The sequence below is a fragment of the Macaca thibetana genome, chromosome 16, assembly GCF_024542745.1.
Source record: "Macaca thibetana thibetana isolate TM-01 chromosome 16, ASM2454274v1, whole genome shotgun sequence".
Classification (NCBI taxonomy): Eukaryota; Metazoa; Chordata; class Mammalia; order Primates; family Cercopithecidae; genus Macaca; species Macaca thibetana.
The window spans coordinates 12,573,881-12,600,168 of record NC_065593.1 but is presented as its reverse complement, the minus strand read 5'-3'; the positions used below and the strand labels follow the sequence as shown (position 1 = coordinate 12,600,168).

The 26,288-nt window shown below is 43.8% G+C and overlaps 2 protein-coding genes and 1 long non-coding RNA gene across 3 annotated transcripts in view; 1 reads left to right on the top strand and 2 right to left on the bottom strand.

The window, feature by feature from the left end:
- LOC126939841 (uncharacterized) overlaps nucleotides 1–15,041 on the top strand; it is a 41,537-nt gene extending 26,496 nt beyond the window's left edge. The window contains exon 3 of the long non-coding RNA XR_007720463.1: nucleotides 14,260–15,041. This is a non-coding gene — a long non-coding RNA (uncharacterized LOC126939841). The remainder of the gene's footprint in view (nucleotides 1–14,259) is intronic.
- MYH10 (myosin heavy chain 10) overlaps nucleotides 1–24,316 on the bottom strand; it is a 318,611-nt gene extending 294,295 nt beyond the window's left edge. The window contains exon 1 of the mRNA XM_050765168.1: nucleotides 24,307–24,316. The gene's annotated coding sequence lies outside the window, so the exon portion shown is untranslated. The remainder of the gene's footprint in view (nucleotides 1–24,306) is intronic.
- Nucleotides 23,825–26,085, bottom strand: MFSD6L (major facilitator superfamily domain containing 6 like). Its single transcript, XM_050765321.1, has one exon. It carries the CDS (start codon nucleotides 25,837–25,839, stop codon nucleotides 24,079–24,081), a length of 1,761 nt encoding a protein of 586 aa, XP_050621278.1. The 5' UTR covers nucleotides 25,840–26,085; the 3' UTR covers nucleotides 23,825–24,078.
- Between the last annotated feature and the right edge of the window lie 203 nt (nucleotides 26,086–26,288).

The following is a 26,288-nucleotide window of genomic DNA, read 5'->3' as shown; positions in this document are numbered from 1 at the left end:
ATCACTTACTGACTAGTCCTTTTCTTCATGAAAATTTTCTGTTCTGTCAGTCTGTCTATTCATGTGGTTTTACATCTTTTCGGGCTGGTCCAGTCTCACTGTACTTCTCTTTTAGTCTTCATAGCTATGCTTGTTTATTTTTCCATATCAACTTTAGAATCAGCTTTTCTAGTTCCAAGTAGGGCAATCAACTAAACAGCAGCAACAACAAAAGCCAGCTAATATTTTTATCAGTATTGCATTAAATGTACAAATGAATGTAGACCATCTTTGTGATGCTGAATCACCTAATGAAAATGGTAAACTTTTTCTTTTTTCTTTTCTTTTCTTTTTTTTTTTTTTGAGACAGAGTCTCGCTCTATCACCCGGGCTGGAGTGCAGTTTCACAATCTCAGCTCACTGCAACCTTTACCTCTCAGGTTCAAGCGAGTCTCATGCCTCAGCCTCCTGAGTAGCTGGGATTACAGGCATGCACCACCACGCCCAGCTAATTTTTTGTATTTTCAGTAGAGACGGGGTCTCGCCACGTTGACCAGGCTGGTCTCGAACTTCTGGCCTCAAGTGATCCGCCCGTCTCAGCCTCCCAAAGTGCTGGGATTACAGGCATGAGCCACTGTGCCTGGCCAAGGCCTGTTTTAATTTTTAATTTTAATTTTTGTAGGTACATAATAGGTGTATATATTTATGAGGTACACAAGATGCTTTCATATAGGCATGCAATATATAATAATCACATCATGTAACATGGGCTATCTATCCTATTAAGCATTTATCCTTTGTGTTACAAATAATCCAATTATACTCTTAGTTATTTTTAAATGTATAATTAAATTATTATTGACTATAGTCATCCTATTGTGCTATCAAATACAAAGTCTTATTCATTCTTTTCAACTAAACTTTTTCACTTGTTTCAGTCTTCTTTTTCTTGTCTTTCAACAGAATTTTAAAGTTTTCTTTATATAGGTCTTCTACGTTTTTTGTTAAGTTCATTCCTAAATATGCTATTATTTAGTCGTTGTTGAGACAGAAAATTCTAAAAGCTCCCAGAGAAAAAGAAACAATAACCATATTGGCATTCGACTTCTCAACATTAAACTTAAAACAATTGAGTAATATTTTCAAATGACTGAAGGACAAGAGCTTTTCAAAGCCCAGTATTTTGTATGCATTCTAAGTACTATTAAAATGTGATCATGAATTAAAAATATTTTCAGGCACATAAATTCTCAAAACGTTTACCACATCAAGATCTTCTTTGAAACCATTTAACAAATTGTTTTCTTAGTGGCTGCTCTAGGGATTACAATTAGTATTTTAATTTAAAAAAAAAATCTACTTTGAATTAATACTAACTTAATTTCAGTAATCTACAAACTCTTTGCTCCAATATACCTCCATTCCCTCCCTGCTTCTTTGTGCCAATATGGTTATGCAAATTTCATCTTTATACAGCTATCAGTACAGTTTTATAATTATTGCTTTATGTAGTTGATTTTAAAAAGAGAAAGTTAAATCAGAAAAAGAGAAGAGTTAGAAACAAAAATATGTTTATACTGCCTTTTATAATTATCCATTTAATAACCTTTACTGGTGCTTTTTATTTTTTCATGTGGATTCAAGTTACTGTCTCATGTCCTCTCATTTCAGCCCGAAGAACTCCCTTTTGTATTTCTGATAAGCTCTACTAGCGGTGAGTGCTCTCAATTTTTGTTTATCTGGAAATATCTTAACATCTTTATTTTTGAAGTAGAGGTTTGTTGTATAGAGAATTCTTGATTGAGAATCTTTTGACACTTCGAAGTTGTCATCCCACTGTCTTCCCGCCTTCATGATTTCTAATAAGAAGTTAGCTGTCGATCTTGTTGAAGATGTCTTGGACACAATAGGTTGTTTTCCTCTTGCTGTTTTCAAGGTTTTCTTTTTGTCTTTGACTTTCACCCACTTGACTATAATGTGTCTAGGTGTGAATCTCTTTGAGTTTTTCTAGTTGGGGTTTGTTAAGCTTCTTGGGATATGTACACTAGTGGTTTTCACCACACTTGGGAAATTTTTAGTCATTACCCCAAATATTTTTTATTTCTCTTTATGTTTCTTTTCTTCTTCAGGAACACTCATTATATGTATGTTGGTATGCTTGATGATATCCCACAGGTCTCTGAGGCTCTGTTTATTTTTCTTCATTCTGTTTTTACTCTGTTCCTCAGATAGATAATCTTTACTGACTTACTTTCAACTTTGCTGATTCTTTCTTTCGACAGCTCAAATTTGCTATCAATCCCCTTTAGTGAATTTTTCATTTCAGTTATTGTATTTCTCCACTCTAGGATTTCTATTTGGCTTTTTTGGGGTAATTTCCATTTCTTTGTTGATATTCTCTATTTGGTGAGATATTGTTGTCATCCTTTTCTTGAATTCTTTAGGCCTGGTATTCTTTCACTCTTTGAACATATTTTTAATAGGTGATTTGAAGTCTTTGTCTACTAAACTTGACATCTGTGTGCCCTAAGGGATATTTTCTGATGGCTGTTTGTTTAACTGTATATGTGGCATACTTTTCTGTTTCTTTGCATGTCTTGTAAATTACTGATGAAACTGAACTTTTTTTTTTTTTTTTGAGATGGAGTCTCACTCTGTTGCCCAGGCTGGAGTGCAGTGGCATGATCTCGGCTGACTGCAATCTCTGCCTCCTGGGTTCACACCATTCTCCTGCCTCAGCCTCCCGAGTAGCTGGGACTACAGGCACCCACTAAGTTTTTGTATTTTTAGTAGAGAAGGGGTTTCACGATGTTAGCCAGGATGGTCTCCATCTCCTGACCTCACGATCTGCCCACCTTGGCCTCCCAAAGTGCTGGGATTATGGGCTTGAGCCACTGCGCCCGGCCGAAACAGAACATTTTTCATAGTGCCATGGCTTGGTTATAGTTTGTCTTCGTCAAAACTCTTGCTGAAATTTGATCCCCAATGTGGCAGTGTTGAGAGGTGGGCCTAGTGGGAGATGTTTGGGTCATGAGGGTAGATTCCTCATGAATATATTCATACTTTCCCACAAGAGTTAGTGAGTTTTCTGTCTTGTGGGAATCAATTAGTTCCCATGAAAGCATGTCGTTTAAAATAGTCTGATTTCCTCGATTCCTCTCTCTTGCTCCCCTTCCCACCATGTGATCTCTTTGCACATGCTCACTTCCCCCTGGCTTTCTGCCATGATCTGAAGCAGCCCAAGGTTCTCATCAAATAGAGATGCCCAATCTTGAACGTTCTAGCCACCAAAATCATGAGCCAAATAAACCTGTTTTCTTTTTCCTTTCTCTTTTTTGAGACAAGGTCTTGCTCTGTCACACAGGATGGAGTGCAGTGGTGCGATCAAAACTCACTGTAGCCTTGACCGCCTTGGCTCATGCAATCCTCCCACCTCAGCCTCCTGAGTAGCTGGGACTACAGATGTGAACCACCATGCCTGGCTAGTATTTTATTTTTTGTAGAGATGGAGTCTCACTATGTTTCCCAGACTGGTCTTGAACTCCTGGGCTGAAGTACTAAACCCACCTCAGTCTCACAAAGTGCTGGGGTTATAGGAATGAGCCACTAGGCCCACTATCTTTTTAAAAATAAGCTACCCACCCAGTCTCAGGCATTCTGTCATAGCAATACAAAACAGACTAAGATAGATAGTATCTTGTAACAACATGGTATGAGATACCCTCCCCCCAGGTTTGTTGCTCTTGCTGCTTTTTATGTCATTGATTTCCTGTTTGCTTCTTATGTGCTTAGTGCCTTTCCTGGATTAATTCTGTAGATTCTATATTCCCTGCAATATGCAGGTCCTGAGTTCTCTGTTTGCATTTTAAAGAAGGGTTATTATTTTCATTTTTAAGTCTAGTTTCCTAGGGTTCAGTCCTAGGTCAGTATAATTTAGTGGTCAGCCAAAATGATTGGTCAGAAGATTTCCCTAAATGCTTTGTCTGTATATCTTTCACCATTTGCCAAGGGGAGCTGTATCTGAAGGCACAGCTTCACACTTCAGGCAGTTTATAAGACAGCCTTAACTTTCACTTTTTGCTTGTACAGGGACTCAGGGTCACCCAGAGGTGAATGACTGGGGCCTTCTTCTTTCCAAGGTCTTTCCCAAGCATGCATATGAGTACAGCCTTCTAGATCCCCAGGAATATATTGGAGCTTTTTTAAGTTCCCTGTGGTTTTCTAGTTCTCAAGAACTTCCTTTTAAACTTTTATTGTTGTTGGCCAGGCTCTTGTTTGCTGCAACCAGAATCACAGACTTAGGCAGCTGAGATATTGCCATCAGATTGCTATTGTTTTTGGCAATGTCCTGGGGACAGCTTTGTTGTTGTTGTTTTTGTCCATGAGCTGAGTTGTGAATCAAATGAAATAGCCGCAACATCTTGGGAATAGAGATTTTCCAGGTAGCTGCTAATTTGGACAAAATATTGAGCATGCTCTAGGCGTGGGGCTTTTAATGGAGCTCCAAAAGAGTCAGTCATCTCCATTAGCTCCATGTCTGCTGGCCTTTCATGGCTACTGGGCCACCAAGCTGGAGAGGGAGAGAGGATGGGAATAGCTTCAAGTTAAAATCCCACAGACACCACTGTCTTATTGAAGTTCAGTATTTTTCTCTTGGATGGATGATTTTCAGTTCCTTCTGTGGCTTTGGTGTACTTCCAAAGTTCTGAAATGGTTGATTTTAGCTGTTTCGCCAGTATTTTTATTGTTTTTAAGGGATAATGGCTCACCAAAGTCCTCATTTCACCATTTTATAAGGCAATCTCCCTTGATAGCATTTTAAAAAGAGAAGTACCCCAGTAATATGGGAAATGAATACAGGATGAAGTAATGAAATACGCAAGGTAAAGGGGAGAAACGTATCTTACAAAAGTATATTGTTACCTAAATTAGCAATGCCTCCTCCTGCAAAATTTATATATCATAGATAATTCAGAAATACAACCTGAAACCAGAAGCGTGGTGGGAAAGGGGAGTGGGAAACTGCTGGTAGGAAAATCTAGAGGGTGATGGGAGTATGCTAATGTACTTGTTCTGTTTAAGGAAGAGTTATCAAGCTTAAGATGCTGTTAAGCTTAAGAAGTTGACAAGGGAAAGAATAAACGTAAGTAAGGGTCATAATGTTAGGGTCAACAATGAGAAGAGTATACACAGAATGTATTATATTCTAAAAAATAAATTTGACATAGTCAATGGAAAGTATAAAATCCAAACATTTCAATGGAAGAAAACAATTTTGAATTATCCCAAAGAAGATGGAAAGCAGTAGAAAGAAAGTACAGTAAATAGAAAACACAAAATGAGATAGCAGAAATAAGTCCCAAGGTTACATTAATTGACATAAATGTAGGTGAATTAAATGCAGAAGTCAAAATAAAGAGACTCTGATTGAATATAAAAACAAAATTCAATAAAATACTGTTAGCAAAAGATAATTTATGCAAAATTAAAAAACGAAAGGTTAAAAAATCTAAGCACATTAAGAAAAGAAAGAACTCCAAGGTAGCAATTTTAACATCAGAAGAAAAATGAATTTAGGGCAAAAATAACATACAGGACAAGTAGAGATGTTATATACTAACAAGGGATAATAAATCAAGAAGAAATAACAATCATAAACATATATGCATCCAACAATGTGGCCTCAAAATGTATATTGGGGAAATAGATATATGAACAATTATATGCAGAGATTTTAGCACAGCTCTTTCAGTATATGAATCAAGAAGATAAGCAAGATAGAATATTTGAATAATATATTTAATAATTTTGAACTAAAACATACACAAACATATGCTCTTATACTTAACAAAGGAAAATCCATAAATTACAAAAAATTAATTATGAGGAAATTACATCCTTCAATTATAGTGAAATAAAGTTAGAATTCATTATAAAAAGGGCACTTAAAAATACCACATTTCTGGGAAGAATTAATATTAACTTTGGGCTAAAGAGGAAATGACAAGGGAAATTATGAAATACTTAGAACCAAATTATGTCAAAATGTGTGCTGAATCACAATGTCAAAATTTATACTAAAGCAGTACACAAGAGAATTTAAAATTTATGACTATGCTTATTAGAAAATAAAAAATACTTAGAACAAAAAGGTAAGTGTGTAACTTAAGAAGTTAAAAAAAAGAGCAATGGAGTGAACCCACAGAAATGAGAATGAAGGAACTAATAACGATCATGGCAGAAATAAAAAGAGAGAGCAAACACAATGGGTAAAATTAGCTAAACCAAAACTAGCCTTTTTTGTGGCGGGGTGCGGGGGGAACACTAAACACAAACCTGGTAAGAGTAACTGAGCAAAAAGGACTGTGTTCAGCTGAGAATAGCACTTTCTTGCTCATGCTTTTCACCTCATGGTTGCAAGATGGCTGTTTCTCCTCTAAGGAAGGGGAAGAGAAGGAGGTAGAGCCTACATCTGGAAAGCAAAATTCTTTACCAGACATCCTTTGCAGAATTTCTGGTAAGGTGAACACTTTAAGATGCAGAGTATGGTAAGGTGAACATTTTACTTGAACACAATTGCTGCCAGGTACATAACTTGGGTAAAGAAGAGGGGAAATGTATATTAGGTAGGCAAGCAACAGTCTCAAGAACTATACACTGATACATTTGAAAACTTGCGTAGAAAAGGATAAATTTCCAGAAAATGTAAAATGTCATATGAAGAAATAGAAAATTACATAAACATTTGTATATAAAGTTTTCTTGGATACAAGAAAAGTGGCTCTACTGAACTCCAGGCACAAAGTTTTACCATATGTTGAACAGATAAGCCTTATGTTATACAAGTTGTTCCATAAAATAGAAAATAGAAAAAAGAGGGAAAGCTGCTTGATTTATTTTATGAGTCTAGTATAATTATAATGAGAAAACAGGTTAAGAAAAGTGAAAGAAAAGAAACAGAGTGAATATTAATGCAAAAAATTTTAAATAAAATATTGGCTACCCCAATCCAACAGTGTATTTTTTAAAACCTAATTTATGAGGATCAAGTTAGAGTTATCTAATAATTCATGTTTACTTAAAAATCAGAAAGTAGGCCAGGCATGGTGGCTCCCACCTGTAATCCCAGCACTTTGGGAGGGCAAGGTGGGCGGATCATGAGGTCAGGAGATCGAGACCATCCTGGCTAACATGGTGAAACCCCACCTGTACTAAAAATATAAAAAAAATTAGCCAGGAGTGGTGGCGGGCACCTGTAGTCCCAGCTACTTGGGAGGCTGAGGCAGGAGAATGGCGTGAACCTGGGAGGTGGAGCTTGCAGTGAGCCAAGACTGCGCCACTGCTCTCCAGCCTGGGTGACAGAGTGAGACTCCGTCTCAAAAAAAAAAAAAAAAAAAAAAGAAACTGATAGGGTTTGTTTGCACTGTCAATGACCAATTAGAAAATATAAAAATATACAAAATGATCTTTTACAATAGCATAAAAACCTATTGAGTACTTAGGACCTTATGTAATGAAAACTACATGAGATCTTTATGGAGCAAAATTTAAAACTAGTAAAGGACATAAAGAAGTTTTGAGGCCAGGTGTGGTGGCTCAAGCCTGTAATCCCAGCACTTTGGGAGGCCAAGGCGGGTGGATCACGAAGTCAGGAGATCAAGACCATCCTGACTAACATGGTGAAACCCCGTCTCTACTAAAAATACAAAAAATTAGCCAGGCATGGTGGTGGGTGCCTGTAGTTCCAGCTACTCCAGAGGCTGAGGCAGGAGAATGGCGTGAACCTGGGAGGCGGAGCTTGCAGTGAGCGGAGATGGCGCCACTGCACTCCAACCTGGGCGACAGAGTAAGACTCCATCTCAAAAATAAATAAATAAATAAATAAATAAATAAAGTTTTGAATAAATGGAAATACATACTATATTCATGGATAAATGGCTTAACAATGTAAGGATGCCAAATCCCTCCAAATTAATATACAAATTCAATGCAGTTCCAATAAAATTTCCAGAATTTTTTTTGGGGGAAAGTGAAACAGTCACTGTAAGATTTATAAGGGAGAATAAAGCCTAAAAAAAGAAGAGTAAAGAGGACTCACCTTACCAAATACTGAGACATTACAAAGCCAAGTGCTGCTGTGTCCTAACAAGCAGAAAGCTGAAAAAACTGGAACATCAACAACTCTTCTTAGATTTGTGAGACAAGTGATGTCACAGGATAAACCAGTGCCCCCAAGATTGGAGAGACAGACAGGTAGATACAGAGAATCAAAACATACTGAAGCAGAAATTCACAAGTAGAAACCAGCATTGTACTTGATGAGTTGCTGGAGGCTTGGCATGGACAAGTCTGAGAGAGAAATATTCCAGGGGGACCCACGCATAAGGGGGTCCCTATACTCTTGTGAATTTTACCTCCTGGAGCTCCACTAGGTTCTCACAGTGAATAATCTGAGAAAATTTCCCTCATGCTTCCATCCTGGGGATGGGAAAAGAAGCTATTTGGAAATACCAATGCATTCCCTTCTTTTCAACAAAGCCTTCCTCTAGGAGAAACTATTTAACCAGAGTCGAACCTGCTGGGATTTTATCAGAGGCTAATTAACTTAGGGGAAGGAAAATATCCAATTCCAACCAGCTGTAGCCTTCCACATGGAGGAAAGGAAACACTCAACTCTAATTTCCTCTAACCTTCCATGCAGGAGAAGGAAAATTCCCAATTCCAGCTCATTCTAACCATCTTAGCTTACCTAATGGGGAGAGGGGAACAATTGAGAAGCATGTGTGAAGTTCACAGTCCAGGGGCAGGTTTACTAAAAGACTGAGGCCTACTCATAGGACTATAGAATACTCTTCTTCCCCCACACCTTACCACCACATTACTAAAGGCTTATGAACAGAAGTTCCTTTTACCCAGTAGGTTATGTCTGGGGAAAACAAATTACAAGGCATACTAAGAGGCAAAAACAAAACATAGAGACAGAGAAAGCATCAGAATCTGACTCATATGACAGGGATGTTGGAATTATCAGATCAAGAATTTAACTCAACTATAATTAATATGCTAAGGGTTCTAATGGATAAAGCAGATAGCACGCAAAAACAGATGGGCAATTTAAACAAAGAGATAGAAATTCTAAGAAAGAACCAAAAAGATACACTAGGGATCAAAAACACTGTAACAGAAATAAAGACCACCCAGATAGGCTAATTAGTAGACTGGACACAGCTGAGGAAAGAACCTCTGAGCTTGAGGATATCTCAAAAGAAACTTCCAAAACTACAAAGCAGAGTGCAAGGCCGGGTGCAGTGGCTCATGCCTGTAATCCCAGCACTTTGGGAGGCTGAGGTGGGTCAGGAGTTCTAGACCAGCCTGGCCAAGATGGTGAAACCTTGTTTCTACTAAAAATACAAAAATTAGTCGGGTGTTGTGGGTGCCTATAATCCCAGCTACTCGGGAGGCTGAGGCAGGAGAATCACTTGAACCTGGGCAGCAGAGGTTGCAGTGAGCTGAGACGGCACCACTGCACTCCAGCCTGGGTGAAAGAGTGAGACTCCATCTCAAAAAAAAAAAAAGCAAAGTGCAAAGAGACTAAAAAAAGAAAACCCGAACACAGCATCCAAGGACTGTGGGATAGCTACAAAAGCTGTTCACATAAATACATGTAATGAGAACACAGCAGGAGAAGCATAAAAGAAAAGAACAGAGGAAACATATGAAACCTTTTAAAGGCTGAATGATATTCCTCTGTATGTATATACCACACTTTTTATCCTTTCATCTGTTGATAAGCACTTGGGTTACTTCCACATTTTGGCTACTGTGAATAATCCTGCTATGAACATGCATGTACAAATATCTCTTCAAGACCTTGCCTTCCATTTTTTGGGTATATATTCAGGAGTGGGAATGCTAGATCATATGGTAATTCTATTTTTAATTGTTTTAGTGACAACCCTACAGTTTTCTATAGTGGTTGCATCATTTTACTTTCCCATCAACAGTTCACAGAGTTCTAATTTCTCCATCCTTGCCAACACTTGTTATTACTGTTTGTTTGTTTGTTTTTTTGAGACACAGTTTCATTCTGTCACCCAGGCTGGAGTGCAGTGATGCGATCTCAGCTCACTGCAACCTCTGTCTCCCAGGTTCAAGTGATTCTCCTGCCTCAGCCTCCTGAGTAGCTGGGATTACAGGTGTGTGCCACCAGGCCCAGCTAATTTTTGTATTATTAGTTGAGGCTGGGTTTCACCATGTTGGCCAGGTGAACTCCTGACCTCAAGGGATCAGCCCAACTTGGCCTCCCAAAGTGCTGGGATTACAGGCCAGCCACAGTGCTGTTTTGTTGTTGCTGTTTATTTTTTGTTTGTTTTTCATAGCAGCCATCCTAATGAGTGTGAGAGATGGCATCTCATTGCGGTTTGGTTTGCATGTCCCTAATGATTAGTGATGTTGGGCATCTTTTCATGTGCTTGCTGGTCTTTTGTATGTTTTCTTTAGAGAAATGTCTATTTAAGTACTTTGCCCATTTAAAAATCAGGTTGTGCCGGGCACAGTGGCTCACACCTGTAATCCCAGGACTTTGGGAGGCTGAGGCAGGTGGATCATGAGGTCAGGAATTTGAGACCATCCTGGCTAACATGGTGAAACCCTGTCTCTACTAAAAATACAAAAAAAAAAAAAAAAAAAAAAAAAATTAGCTGGGCATGGTGGTGGGCGCCTGTAGTCCCAGCTACTTGGGAGGCTGAGGCAGGAGAATGGCATGAACCCGGGAGCGGAGGTTGCAGTGAGCTGAGATCATGCCACTGCACTCCAGCCTGGGGGAAAGAGTGAGGCTCTGTCTCAAAAAACAAAAAAACAAAAAAACAAAAACAAAAACAAAAACCAGGTTTTTTTGTCGCTGTTGTTGAGTTTTAAGAGTTCTTCATATATTCTGCATATTAAAGCCTTATCAGATATATGATTTGCTAATATTTTCTCCCATTCCATAGGTTGCCTCTTCTCTTCTGTTGATTTTGTCCTTTGATGCTAGACCTTTGTCATTCACATCTTTGTCATTCACATGTGAACCCCATCTCTCGTTTCCATTGGTGGTGGTCATGGTGGTGGTGGGCCTTAGTATGAATGCAGTAATGGTACCTGGTGCCTCTTCTTTCCAAGACTGCCCTTACTTAGGCTCCTTTGTTTGCAATGAGACAAAGATTTCTGAGCACCAAATGACAAAGAAGAGTTAAGTTTTTAAAAACAATTGTTTTCTTCTTGAAATGCTTCTTTAGTGCCTGTTCAAGACAATGCTAAGCAAAATTCAGATAACACCACACAACCTCTGATCTTCTGTGGAAGGAAAGACTTCTTCAAATATCCAAACACCTTGAGTCCCCAGGTGGTTCACTAGTCCCAGGGACAGACACAGTGAGGTTTATTTGCTTGCTGACAGCCAAGCTCCAAGGCAAGGTGGGACAGCTAGTGTCATGGGGAAAGACATTCAGATCCCACTTAGGACTTGCCGTAAAGATGATAGGCCTCTGGTGGGACCCATTCCCAACTCTCTTAACTTCATTTCAGGTAGGTTCATTGATAGTTGGATCGTTCAAGAGAACTATCCAATCATAGTTCTCTTACCTAATTCACCATCCCAAGGGCAAGCTTCTCACTATTCTGTAAATGAAATTTAGAAAACAAGCCAGTACAACCTTGGAGAAGAGGGTTTTTAGCCAAAAGCAGGTGCTATATTCTCTCCTTCTTGGAAGTGTCATCTCTTTTCTGGGCAAAGGGCACACAGATTTTGATGTAATTTGCCAAGAACAATAGGAAGAAACACTGTTTCTAGATGCTACATGCTTCCTGAAAGAGGAAAATTGTAACATATTGATATGATAGTGGAGGGTCTTGGAATTTTCTTGGAGGCTTCCCATGACAAATCTTCTCATCTTTTCCACGGTGACAGAGATCCAGTGAATGCCTGGTGAGATAGGACTTATTTGTAAATCCTTGCGAGGCTCTCTCTGCACGCCCTGGAATATACACTGATGAGATTTGGGCAGCCAGGCTTGGAAGGCGATGGGGCTGAGGCACAGGAGGCGAGGGTCTGTGAAATTGGTTTCATTATTGTGACTCTGACCTCAGGTGGTCCTTCGTCTGCCCTAGGAAACTCAAGAAGTACACGCAACTGTGTATCCTGTTTCTTCATATTTACACTGATCAAGACGAAGGTAGCATCAGGGTCGATCTGCCAATTCCACTGGAAGCCTTTGCAGCCGTTCCCTTTTCCCAGAGCCTGGACTCGCCTCCTGTCTCTCACAAAGCTAGCCCAGCAACGGCACCTGATCCGCGGGGTTTTCTGCCAATTCCAAGCTCCAAGAACTAAAGGGTCTTCAGGTTGCCGGCCTCATCCTGAGCCGCAGCTTTGGGAAGGGCATAGGGACCGGGTTTGCACAAGGAAGAGGGACGCTAGTTTTCCCATGTGTTTGGCGCCCCCTGGTGGAGAACTTCGGAACCCCCGGGTCGAAGCTCCTCCCTTCCTGTCCTGGTTTGCCTTCAGAAGCTCTCTTCAGTCCCCCCCGCCCGCTTACAGCCGTACCACCCCCGTGTGGAGACAGAAAATAGCTTTCCAGGCCCGAGAGCATGGTTCGCCCCTTGCAAAGGGCAGAGGGGATGCAAGTGTCCAAAACTGCAGCCTAAGGGGGTCGACATGAACAAAGCTGAAGGGAGCGTTGAGTGCCAGTAGGAAGGTGCCCCTGCCCTGAAGATGCCTACCCAGACCTCCGCCTTCCACAGTAGTCCCCATGCTGCAGCCCTCGACCACAGACACCAAGTTCCAATCACCACAGATTGCCCCCTCTGGCTCATCCCACCACTCCCTAGACCCTGGCTTTGAGAGCAGATAGGTTGGCCTATAGGGCTGGTGTCTTGGGCTCAACGTAGTCCCTCTGCACACAGACCAGGAACTTGCTGCTAGGTTCTGGGGAAGGAGATGAACATTCATTCCAGGCCCCAGCATATCCCGGGTTCCAGAATGCTGTGCTATTCTGCAGGGTGAGAAGGGCTGGCGTGACCTTGGCCCAAAGGAGGGAATCACATAAAGGCCGAGAGGCACAAACTTAGAAGGTCATAGAGGCCAAGGCCCTCATTTTTCAGACATGGGAGCTGAGACCCAGTGGGGTAAGTGACTTACCCAGGGGCCATATTTTAAGTTTTACTTCTGCGGCCAATGACAACTGTCTTAGTCTGTTTTCTGGTGCTTATAGTGGAATACCTGAAACTGGGTAATTAAGAAAGAAAAAGGATTTAGTTCTTAAAGTTATGGAGGCTGAGAAGTCCAAGGTGAAGGGGCCACATCTGGGGAGGGCCTTCAGGCTGGGAAGGACTCTCAGCAGAGTCCCAAAGTGTTGTAGGGCCTCACATGGCAAGGGGGCTGAGCATGCTAGCTCAGGTCTCTCTCTTTATAAAGCCACCTGCCCCACTCCTATAATAACCCATTAATTCATTAACCCATTCACTTATCCATGATGGCAGCACCCTCATGAACTAATCACCTCTTAAACCAATTACCTCTTAATACTGCCACATGGAGGATTACATTTCAACATGAGTTTCGGAGGGGACAGATATTCAAACCATAGCAACACCTCACCAGTCACATTTCTGTCAGGGACCACAGGCTCCCAGGATTGCAAAGAACTTCAGTCCAGTGGAGACTCATGTCTCCAGGCCATTTCACAGCCAGGCTTGCAAAAAGATAAAGGTTTCATGAACACGGCTGTAGAAAGCCACTGGATGCCAAGCTTGCCTTCTGCTTTGCTCCATGTCACAGGCGTCACCAAGTGGCAGGGCTTCTGGTCTCAGTGACAGGCAGCAATTGTAGAAGGAAGCTAGCAGATAAGGAGTTTTTGCTGTATTATCTATAATTCTTTTATTTATTTATTTATTTATTTATTTGAGACAGAGTCTCGCTGTGTCACCCAGGCTGCCAGGCTGGAGTGCAGTGGCATGATCTCAGCTCACTGCAAGCTCCGCCTCCCGGGTTCACACCATTCTCCTGCCTCAGCCTCCTGAGTAGCTGGGACTACAGAAGCCCGCCACCATGCCCGGCTAATTTTTTGTTTTTTATTTTTTATTTTTAGTAGACACGGGGTTTCACTCTGTTAGCCAGGATGGTCTCCATCTCCTGACCTGGTGATTCACTGGCCTTGGCCTCCCAAAGTTGTGGGATTACAGACATGAGCCACCGCACCCGACCTGTATTGTCTATAATTCTTACGGTCTGTACTTTGGTTTCAGGTTTTGGATGGACAGCTTCATGGGCTCCTGGGCTCTGCCATTTCTGCGGAATTTCCCCCTCATCACCTGGGTTCAAAATTACAAAATCATCTGCGATCCTTGATACTCCTTCTTGGATGATCCCCGGCCCTGTTATCCAATCAACACCCAAGAGCTGTCTTGTTGATTCCACTTCTGAAATTCCAATACATGTGCTGTGTTGTCATTTGATTCCCATACCTTTTGAGATGCAGCCTCTTCTTGCCTGGAAAATTGCGGTGGTCTGTCCAAAACAAATGTCTCAGCACCCATAATCTCCATTAACTCAGACTCATTGTTCACTTTGCAACAGGCAAGAGTTATAAAAGCTTTCAGTCCTCTCCACTGGCTGGTCAAATCTTCTCTTCTAGAGGCCCCATAATCTTCAGAGGAAGGACCGTGGATTTCCAGTAGCCAGATCTGGGTTCAAGCTATGGTTCTACCATTTAATAGTCACAACCATGGGTAACTGAGTCAGTTAACCTTTCGGAGCTTCAGTTTCCCCTACTGTAAACTGAGATTCGTATGAGAATTATGAGTATTGCTGTGTGCAGGTGTGAGGCATAGAGAGCAGAAGCAAATTTCAACCCGTGTGAGTTCTGTTTCCCTTAGACTGAGGCTTGGGAGGTTCACAGTCTGTTCCAACACATCTTTCCAACTTTATTTTCCATGAATCTCCTATGAAATCTACACACATATCTGATGTGTTATCTCTACTGTGCCCCTGCCCCTGATCATTGCTCCCCTGCTAGGAAGAGCCTCTTCACTTGCCTGAGTTGGCTGAACGTAGCAGCTGAGAGGATGGACTCTGTGGTCAGAGAGACCTAGTTTTGAATTTTAACCTTTCTGAACCTTAGTCACTTCACCTGTAAAATGAGGCCGTACTAATATCTTATTTCATACATTCGATGCTCTGACTTAATGAGATAAGCTTTATCTCGCTCTTATTAGCACGATGCACAAGATTCCTGCTAGTCTGGGTGTGGGAGCCCAGATTTGTCCCTGGCATCAACTCTATTGGGTTGAAAAGATCATCCAGAATACTACAAATGGCATTTTTCAAAGGGTCTTCCAGGGAACACTAGTTCTGAAAGATTGTGATTAGTGTTACATGGGAAGAAGGCTGTGACACCAAATAAGGGGAATTATAGGTCAAAGAGAGAGAAACAGGTTTGTTGACTGCAGGCTTTTGAGAGTCTTTAATTGCTAACAGGCATCACAAGTTTCTAAAGGGTGACAATAATTAGCGTCATTTTCCACAGTTGTTTGACCACAGACAGAATCCTTATGTAATGCTCTCCCCAACCCTCCACACCCTCCACACCACTAGGATTGCATGTTCTACAAAACTCACTTGGGAAATAATGGTCTAAGTATACCTTAGCGTAATGGTTAATGGCTCAGTCAATATTTAATTTCCTCTTAGCTGGAACCAAGACATGTCAGAGTGTCAAACTCAATATCTTTAACAGCTACAAGATCAGGAGCTAAGAATTGTGTTTACTTTTGATTCTCTGAAGCTTAACTGACCTACTGGTAAAGTAGGTAAGAGAGTGAAAGTCACAGCTTGAAGTCTAAGACTTTATGACCCAGTGCTTCCTTCACACGCAGGCTTATTTCATAAACTCCATGAGGGTCTTTTCGGAAGGTCCCTGCACTCAGCTGTCCCGTCTGCCCAGAGAAAAACGCTCACTATTTGAACTTCTCACTTGACATTTACCTTGTCCTGTCCCATTCTGTTTGTGGACATGCTTTTGTGGTTAGGTCTTTCCTTCTAAATTGTCAGTATCGTTCCCAGGCAGGCTTTGTCATAGAAGCAAAGTGCAGTTCGAGGTTTCACGTCTGCACAAATCGACAGGGTGGGTAGCACTGGCCTCATATCCAAGGGAGAGAGTCCGTTGAGTGTTACTCTGACTGGACAGGGTAGTTCACATGTGCATTGCCAAACAATGACTGTGGCCCTGGGAACAAAATGTGCAGAATGGCATAAAGCCATGGGGAGGTGACATTAGTTACCCCGGGAAGATGTGGGAGGCATCCGGTGACGTCATGCAGGAGGGAGTGGTAGACGCATTCCTAAAGACTCACCCAGCACCCTGACGGATCACAGCCTTGCTCAATACATACTTATGAAGGAAGGGTGACCTGAAGAATGCTTGAGCCCAGGGCCTTCACTCTGAACCCACTTCCCTCTATCGCAGTCTCTGACTCTACAACACCTCACCCCGGGGTGCTGCCGGCGTAAAGACAGAAGCCTGCAGGGCTGAACAAGGAGAAGCAGCAAAGTGAAGAGAATTTGGGAAGCTCGTGATAGCAAAATCACAGGTCGTGGAGTAAAGGGAAGACGAAATTAGAAAGGAGGTTTCCTAATTTGGGCCATTGGGAAGATATTTGGCAGAAAATCTGCCTCAGGTAGGTTCATCTGTTTAATTAACCTGAGGCCAGTGAATGTTTTGTTGTTGTTGTTGTTGTTGTTGTTTTATCCATGAAATGTGACCAGCTTGAAAAATCTGATATGCATATTTCAGAGGACAGCCCCTGTGACATTCATCAGATTATTAAAGGAAACGATATGCCCTAAAACGTGAAAAGCCACTTCTTTTAAACAAGGTCAGAGGGAGAATGGTAAACCAACTTTAGTAGAAATGAAAAAGTAGGGTATTGGTCAGGAACGGCTTCCTGTAGAGATGTGCCTGTCAGGAAGATTACTGTTCCCATCCCGCATCTGGAGACCCATGCGGCAAACAGAGCGACAGGGACAGGCTTTGTTTAAACGAAGGAATTTGCACTGAAGATCATTTTCCACTTTTTTTTTTTTTTTGAGACAGATTCTCGCTCTGTCGCCCAGGCTAGAGTGCAGTGGTGCGATCTCGGCTCACTACAAGCTCTGCCTTCCAGGTTCACACCATTCTCCTGCCTCAGCCTCCTGAGTAGCTGGGACTACAGGCACCTGCCACCACACCTGGCTAATTTTTTGTACTTCTACATTTTTATAAACTTTGAAAGTAGTCAATGGTGTCAGCGTTTTCCTACAAAGGCCATATCCCCATGCATACATTAGAATTCTCTAATGTCTTTCTCCAAAAGCATTGCTAATAAAAAATGTAAAAACAAAGAATTCTTAAAGGGACCTCTAGAGATCATCTGGCTTGATTCAATAGCTTTAGGCTTGTGAGTATATAAAACTATCCAAGACACGAAGTTATCAAGACTTTTTGTTTTGTTCTGGTTCCACCCCCCACTCCCCCCACTAAAGTATTCTAGAAACAAAGACCACTGCTCTGAAGCATTTACTCTTCTGATAGGTAATGTGTTCTTATAGTCACCTGAGGTTGTTTTTATTCTTGCGTACTTCTATGGTGCTGATTAATTTTCAAAAGCACAGCACAGAGAAAGGAGGCTCAGCATCATTAGTTATTAGGGACATGTGAATTAAAATCACAATGAGATACAGTCTGCCCTTTGCATCTGTGGGCTCTGTACCTGCTGATTCAACCAACCGTGGATCAAAAATAATCCAAACAACAACAACAAAGATAATACAAATGCAAAAATAGGGAACAACAACTATTTACATAGCATTTACATTATATTAGCTATTATAAATAATCTAGAAATGATTTGAAGTGTATGGGATGACGTGCATAAGTTATATGCAAATAGTATGCCATTATATACAAGGCACTTGAGCATCCTTGGATTTTGGTATCTGTTGGGGGAGGGGTCTTGGAACCAATTCCCCCAGGATACCAAGACACAACTCTACTACTACATGCCTGTTAGAATGGCTAAAATTAAAGAGATCGATTTTACAGAGTGTTGGCGAGGTTGTAGAGAAGCTGGAACTCTCATGCCCTGCTGGTGGGAATGTAAAATGGCACAACCACTTTGGGAAACTATTAGCAGTTCTTTAAAAGTTAAGCATATGTCTACCATTTGATTTGGTATTTACCCAAGAGAAATGAAAGTGTGTGTTCACACAAAGACTTAGACATGAATATTCATAAAAAGTTTTATTTGTAATCATCAAAAACTGAAAACAATAACATCTTTGGAATTGAAATGCATTGTAATATAATACAATACAAATGAATGGATAAATTGTGGTATATCCATGCGATGGAATACTACTCAGTAATGAAAAGGAAGAAGCTATTAATATACTTAAGATCATTGCTGATTTTCAAATTACTTATCCTGCGTAATAAAGAATTTGGCCTTTGTCCCCAGTTCCTGGGAGATGGGCTCTAAATCCTTGGAATTTTCCAAGTCAAAGAGTGTCTTTGTTATTGGTGGTTGGCCCATCAACCACACTTGAGTTTATGCTGATCAGGTGACTCATGATGGGACCTTACATGATTTATGCGAATGGAATGACTCAGGATGGGGGCTGGCCATACCAGAAAAACCAACCATGGATTTAGAAGGTTGGGGTTTTGAGCTTTTGATATAGGCCTGACTTCTGGGGAGAGGAGAAGGGCTGAAGATTGAGTTACAGGCCAGTGATCCAATGAGTCACACCTATGTGGTGAAGCCCCTAATAAAAACAATGGCTATCAGAGCTTGGGTGAGTCGGACTGCTTGGCTACACTCTGTCTTGGCTCACATCAGTGTGCTAGGAGGGTCCTTTGTCCTGACTCCACAAGGAGAAGATACAGAAGCTTCATGTTTGGGATCCTCCCAGTCGTTGCCCTGTGCATCTCTTCTTTTAACTGGTTCTGATGTGTAACCTTTGGCTATAACAAAACTGTAATAGTAAGTGTCATTCTTTCCTGGGTCTTGTGGGGTTTTCTAGTGAATTATCAAACCTGAGAGGGGAGTGGGAAGCCCTTAAACTTGTGACTACATCTGAAGTGAGGGCAGTCTTGAGCCCTTAACCTTGAGTCTAGCTCCTGGTCGTTGGTGTCAGAAGTCATTGCAATTATGCTGAGTGAAAAAAGTCAGAATAAAAGAGGACATACTATAGTCTTTAAAAATGCAAATTAACACATGGTGACAGAAAGTAGATCAGTGGTTGCCCAGGACCAAAGTGGAGCAGGCTAGGGAGGAGGGATTATAAAGGGGCAGGAGGCATGTCACAAGTGTTTGATTGTGTGCAGTTTTTTACATGTCGATACCTCAATAAAGCTACTTAAAAAAAAAAAAGCTCAGTGTGGCCTCTTACAACCCTGATCAGAGCCCTCCATGTCTTATCCAAAGTCTACTGGATCAAGGCCTTCCCTGACCTGGTCCCGTTTCTCTTTCCAGCCTTGCATTTAAGCACCGTCCTACACAAATCCTTCGCTTTAGCCAAACTGTATTTCTTGCTACCCTCCAAGTATTTTTCATGCTTTTTTTCACCTCTGCAGCTTTGTTTATATAGTCATAGAATGCCCTCTCCTAGGTTACCACCCTCACTTTGCCTGTTAACAGTTTACAGGTTACCACCCTCACTTTACCTGTTAAAAGTTTACATATCCTAGGCAGGGTGCTCACTCCTGTAATCCCAGCACTTTGGGAGGCTGAGGCGGGTGGATCACGAGGTCAGGAGATCAAGACCATCCTGGCTAACACAGTGAAACCCCATCTCTACTAAAAATAGAAAAAATTACCCGGGTGTGGTGGCGGGCACCCGTAGTCCCAGCTACTCGGGAGGCTGAGGCAGGAGAATGGCACGAACCCAGGAGGTGGAGGTTGCAGTGAACCCAGATCGCGCCACTGCACTCCAGCCTGGGCGACAGAGCGAGACTCCGTCTCAAAAAATAAACAAACAAACAAACAAACAAACAAAATAAAATAAAGTTTAGCTATCTTTGAAGACTTAGACTTAAATATAATCTCCACAAAACCTTATTTGAGTTCTTGAGTCAGAAATGATCTCTTTCTTAAACTCTAGTAATACTTTTTCTGTGACATCTCCCACACTGTCCTGTGCTTCCGTGTGTGTGTGTTTGCGTGTGTGTGTGTGTGTGTGTGTGTAAGTAAATCTTCTAGTTAGACTGTTAGCTTCTTGAGGGCACGGACTGTGCATTTCATTCATCCTTGAATTCCCCATGGCAAGTAGCATAATGTTTTTTTTTTCCCTTTGGAAAAAGGGGCTTCATTCATTAAAGAAAACATAAAGTCAAACATTAACTAAATAGCCCAAACGAACGCCTCGGCCTCCCATCCTTCCCATAAAACCTTTTAGATCCATCAGTCGTCACCTCCCTCTGTCTTCAGTCTCCTCCTCTACAGCCCCTTCCCCCAACTCATGCTTCTTTTTCTCTACATTCTTCCTCTTCTTCAGGCTAAATCACACTTACTTACTTAACTCTTTTCTTAAGCCAGTTCCTGTTCCTCATCCTTTTGTTTAAGAGGACATACACGTGTTTGTTTTTTGGTACTACTGTATGTTCTGTCTAAATAGTAAATATTATCTGCTATCCAGTCAATTTCAAGTGATAGCTACCTTAGATCTTAACATTTAATTCCACTCCCCGCCCTGGCTTTCACCTCAGTTTCTCCACCATAGAGCACGGTGATTAAAATCTCAGGCCCAGGAGCCACCAGGCTGGATCTGAATATCAACTCTGCCACTTACTAGCTGCGTGACCTCAGGCAAGTCACTGAACCTTCGGTTCTGCCATCTGAAACTGGAGATGCTAATAGTGACTACATCCTATGATCGCTTGATGAGCTAGTACGAATACACTATGTGCTTTATTTAGAACAGTGCCTGGTCTAGAGTGACCACTCAATAGTTGCTATTTGCTTCACTGCAAATAGAAACATTTGGCAAAGAAGTGTTGAGACAGATAGAGCTGGAAAGGGTAACCGAGTAGACAGTGCTTGGCTAACCACATCAGAATCACTTGGAGATTGCTCCAAAAATGCAGATTGCTGAGCCCCACCTGTGAGATTCTGATGGAACCCAGGAACCTGGCTTGTAGGATATGCTCCTCATACTTGGATTGACAGCCAGGCTGGGGAACTACTGGCACAGAAGAAAATGCCCCAAATTTGGAGTAAGGAGATCCAGGATTCTGATGATGTTTCTGCCAGTGACCCAGTGTGTGACTTCTGAGAATCCATGTTCTCATTTGTAAAATGCCGATAACAAATTTGATTTATTCATAGAGTATTTCTTGGGGTTGCTAATGTCATTTCTGTGGGGGAAGCTGGCTTACTGGGGTGAAAGGAATACAGGCTTTGCAATAAGCTGGACCTGGCTGTGAGTTCCATCCTGGAGGCCGCTGTAGATGTTGCTAGTTGCCAGTTCCATATCCAACCCCCTCTTCCTAATGCAACCCTGATTTTGCTCGGTGTATAACTGTGCCTTGCTGAAAATACTTCCTCCCAGACTTCCTTGCAGCTAGAGTGGCCACTCAGCTGAGGAGTTTCTGGGGGGGCTTATCTTTCCTTTTTTTTTTTTTTTGGTGGGGGGAGATAGGGTCTTGCTCTGTAACCCAGGCTGGAGTGCACTGGCGCAAATCACTGCAGCCTTAAACTCCTGGGCTCAAGTGATCCTCCCACTTCAGCCTCCTGAGTAGCTGGGACTACAGGTGCACGCCACCATATCTAGCTAATGTAATTTTTTTTTTTTTTTTTTGGTAGAGACAAGGTCTCACTATGTTTCCCAGGCTGGTCTCCAACTCCTGGGCTCAAGCAATCCTCCTGCCTTGGCCTCCCAAAGTGCTGGGATTATAGGCATGAGCCACCCACTGTGCAGCCTATTTTCTTGATACAGACACTTGTTCCTGTTTCTCCCTTTGCCCTATTGTCTTTCCCTTTTCTTCCTGCCTGGAACACGGATGAAAGGATTGGAAGAGCAGCAGCCATCTTGTTCCTATGAGGGTACAAATCTGGGAAGGTAGCCTCAGGCTGAGTATGACAGTGTGAGGAGATGAAAAGATTGTAGATCCCCAGTGGCATCATCCAGCAGTGGCACCATCTCTAGGCTGCTCACCCCTGAATGTCATATATATATATATATGAGAAATCTCTAATTGTTTAGGGTGGAGGTAATTTTTTTGTTATTTGTACCTTAAAGATTCTTAGGGAGAAATAAAAAACAAATAAAGGGCCGGGTACAGTGGCTCACGCCTGGAATCCCGGCACTTTGGGAGGCTGAGGTGGGCGGATCACGAGGTCAGGAAATCAAGACCATCCTGGTCAACATGGTGACATGGTGAAACCTCATCTTTACTAAAAATACAAAAATACAAAAAACAAAAAACAAACAAACAAAAACCATAGCTGGGCGTGGTGGCACGTGCCTGTAATCCCAGCTACTCGGGAGGATGAGGCAGGAGATGACCTGAACCAGGGAGTTGGAGGTTGCAGTGAGCCGAGATCGCGCCATTGCACTCCAGCCTGGCGACAGAGCGAGACTCCGTCTCAAAACAAAACAAAAAACAAACAAACAAAACCAACAACAAATAAAGATCCTAGAACCCTGTCTGACCCAGTGGACATTCATATGTCTGCTTCCGCCTCTCCAGCTACGAGACATTTTCTGCATTAGTGCAGTGAGGCTTCTTCTAAATTCAATATCCTATATTTAACTAATGATAAGGTAGAAGAATTGGGCCCTGGGGGCTGCCCTCTGGAATAAAGGACCCTTTATTCCAGGCCTTTCCCCTGGGAGAGTTTGAGAAGGCAGAAGCACTAGTATGTCACTCCCAAAACCCCACCAAGTGCCTGGGCACAGGTACAGTGTGGAGAACCTATAGCACCTTGACCTATGGAGACGTCTGCACCCCAATAAAACAGATGTTAACATCTCCATGTGCTTTGTGAGGCAGAGCATGCAAAATGTGAGTTCAAAAGACATGAAATTTCCCTTGCTCTGATGTAAACATAGATGATGATTCTAAGTGGGACACACAGTTGTGAAAAGGTAAGAATGAAACCTATTAACCTCCCACTTCCTCCCAACACACATACATTTCCCATTATTTTCTCCCATCGGAAGCACTTGGGTGTGAATGCGGGCACTTGTAGATCTGTGGGAACAGAAAGGAGTTTGTTTTCTTTACCATTCTTTTTTTTTTTTTTTTTTGGAGATGGAGTCTCGCTCTGTCGCCAGGCTGGAGTGCAGTGGCGTGATCTCAGCTCACTGCAACCTCCACTTTCAGGGTTCAAGTGATTCTCCTGCCTCAACCTCCCGAGTAGCTGGCACTACAGGCACATTCCACCATGCCCAGCTAATTTTTGTGTTTTTAGTAGAGACGGGGTTTCGCCATGTTGGCCAGGGTCTCCATCTCTTGACCTCATGATCTGCCCACCTTGGCCTCCCAAAGTGCTGGGATTACAGGCAAGAGCCACCACGCCCGGCCCTTCATTACCATTCTTACCTGCCCACAGCATGGCTTTTATAGAAGCAGGCTAATGCCTTTATGACCCCTGGGAATGCCATGATTCATGCAAGTCATCTGCCCTGTCTGCCAACTGAATCCTGAAGGTCCCCATGGTCTTCCTGGCAGTGACAGTTTGATTTGATCGCTTCAGCCATTGCTGAATTCAACAGCACCCAAGTCAGGACTTTTGCAAACCTTATACATCAACATATAGTGACTACACAGGGAACTTTTAAAAAAGCAAATATATTCTTCCTCCATTATTTAAAAAAGATCGAATGGCAAAAAGTTAAATCTGCTTTTACTTCAAAAGTAAAGAAAATCATGCAATGAGATGATCCTGTTGGGCCTCCAGCATAGACCCACCCTCTCTTCCCCGACTCCCTGCAGTCCAGGGTAGGTTTCTGTCCTCAGCAGGCTGAGTTTTGTTCAGTCCATTCATTCCTTCCTCGATCAGCACACTCTGGATTTCTCAGCCCTTTCAGTCTGAGTGTTCCTCCCTCATGGCCTTCACAAGCCAGTCACGTTCTGTCCCCTGCTCAGAGTCACTGGTGTCACTCACCTCCATGGACAGCAGCTTCGAGTACTTGATTTTCCGCTCTTGAGGCAGCCTCTGCTGTATGGACAGGAGCAAGGCCAACCAGAGCAACAGGGCCACACAGCAGGCCTGGTAGAGCACAGCCAGGCTGAAGCGCATCACCACGAAACCCCCCACAAAGCTGCCCAGGCTACAGCCACTCCCGTAAAAGTGGCCTCGGAACAAGGCACTCAGAGCCCTCTCCATGCGGGGAGTGGCCAGGTCCTCCACTGAGGCCCCCACAGCCCACCACAGAGCCCCGTTGCTAATGGCACTCAAGATCTGAACCGGGAGGACAGACCACCAGCTCCAGAGGAAAGAGTAGTAGAGCAGCTGCCCAGCGAGGCAGCTCAGCCCCAGCCCCACCAGGCCCACCCTGGGCAGTTTCCTAAGCAATGCAGTTTTGAACGGATGAAGCAGAATTTCCCCCAGCAAGCTGAGGGCCACCGAGAAACCCATGACCAGCTCGCCACTCCCATGGTCCTTCATGTGCCAGAACAGAAAGTTCTGGACAGTACTGACGATGGCTCCTGTCAAAACAACGGTGAAGGCGAGGAGAATGAGGCGGGGGTCGCTCCCCACAATAGACAGTGCTTTGACGCTTTTGTAGCTGGGCTCCCACCGCTGACAGATGGGAATGGGAAAGAAAATGCTCACCAGTAAGGCCAGGGTGCTGACCACCGAGTACCCATAGAAGTGGACCACACCCAGGGGGCCGCTGTTCATCAGGAAGCAGTCCAGCTGCCCCACCAAGGCTGCGATGCCACACACGCCTGCCAACATGCCCAGTAACCTCCAGACCCACAGGCTTCTGTATCGGTCAGTGGCATCCACAAAATCCAGATACTCATAAAGGCTGTCATCGGCCACCTGCTCCAGAGGTGCTGCCAGCAGCTCCCAGAACGCCATGGACCCCAAGGAGAGGATGAAAGTCCACCGCAACCCTCCCAAGGACAGGTCAAAAGCCCAGGCTTTCCCCTTGGTCCCTGACAAATTGGCTGGATTTCCGGGCCCTTTCCCCCCAGGAAGCAAGGGGAGGGCTGTCTTGACCATCTCAAAAGTAACTTCCCAGGGATGATCTTTCAGCCCCGAAGTGACAGGATGGAGGAGAACTTGGGATGTGGTCCTAGCTCCTTCAACGGAGGGCGCTACGTAGCCGTGCGGATCACGGAAAGTTTCTCGGTCACTTTCACCAGGTGGGTTTCTGAAACCAGGCATTTCCACCTCTGCAGTCCTGTTGGCTGGGTGCCTGGAGGCAGGCCCTTGGGCCGAGGTGATGTTCACACGTAGTGTGACCCCCGGGAGTGCGTCTGTGCTGGTCACGCCGCTGCTTCCATTACAAGGGAGGTGCATCCGATTTTTGTCCGCCGCTGGGATCAGGACCATCAGCAGGCTGGCCCCCACCGAGCTGAGCAGGGAGCCGATCAGAAGCACTCTCCGTTTCCGGTAGCTTTTGGCCAGGAAGGCACAGACCGGAGCCCAGAAGGCAGCGATTAGGTGCTTGGTTCCCATTAGGATGCCCACCCAGGGCGCGGCCAAGCCCAGCTGCCTCAGGTAGAGAGTCAGGAATGGGGTCACGCAGGCTTCCCGGACCCCGCACACCAGGTGGAAGAGCTTGGCCACCCCCAGCGCCCTGCTGATGTCCCACCGGGGGTTGGCGTTCATGGCTGCCGGGCTCTGTCAGGCCCGGGCCGACGCAGGGCGGAGCTGGGCGCAGGGCGGGCGCGGCCCCATGTCCACCGGGAGGGAGGCTCGGGGGCCCGGGGCTCGGAGCGAGTGGGACTGCGCCCCCGGTCTGGGGCGGCGCCGCGGTCACCAGGTCAACGGCCGCCCCCGGCCACCGCCCCCAGGTCCTGCCGCTGGCCCGAAAGTGGCCCCGCCCGGAGGGAGAGGCGCGGCGGAGGCGAAGGTGGGGGCGGGGCCGGCGCACCTGCGAGCCGCACCTGCCACGTCCCGCCGCCGCCGCTGGCCACCTGCGCGGACGTGCGCAGGTGCGCGAGGTGCGCGTCCGGGCGCCTGCGGGGTGCGCTCTGAGTTAGGCCGTGGGCCCCGCCCGGCCTTTGGCTGCCAGTGTAGCCCGGGAACCTGAGCTAACCGCCTGGACTGCTTCAGGC

Coding starts and splice junctions, on each gene's coding strand:
- MFSD6L (XM_050765321.1), bottom strand. CDS start 25,839: ATGAACGCCAACCCCCGGTGGGACATCAGCAGGGCGCTGGGGGTGGCC.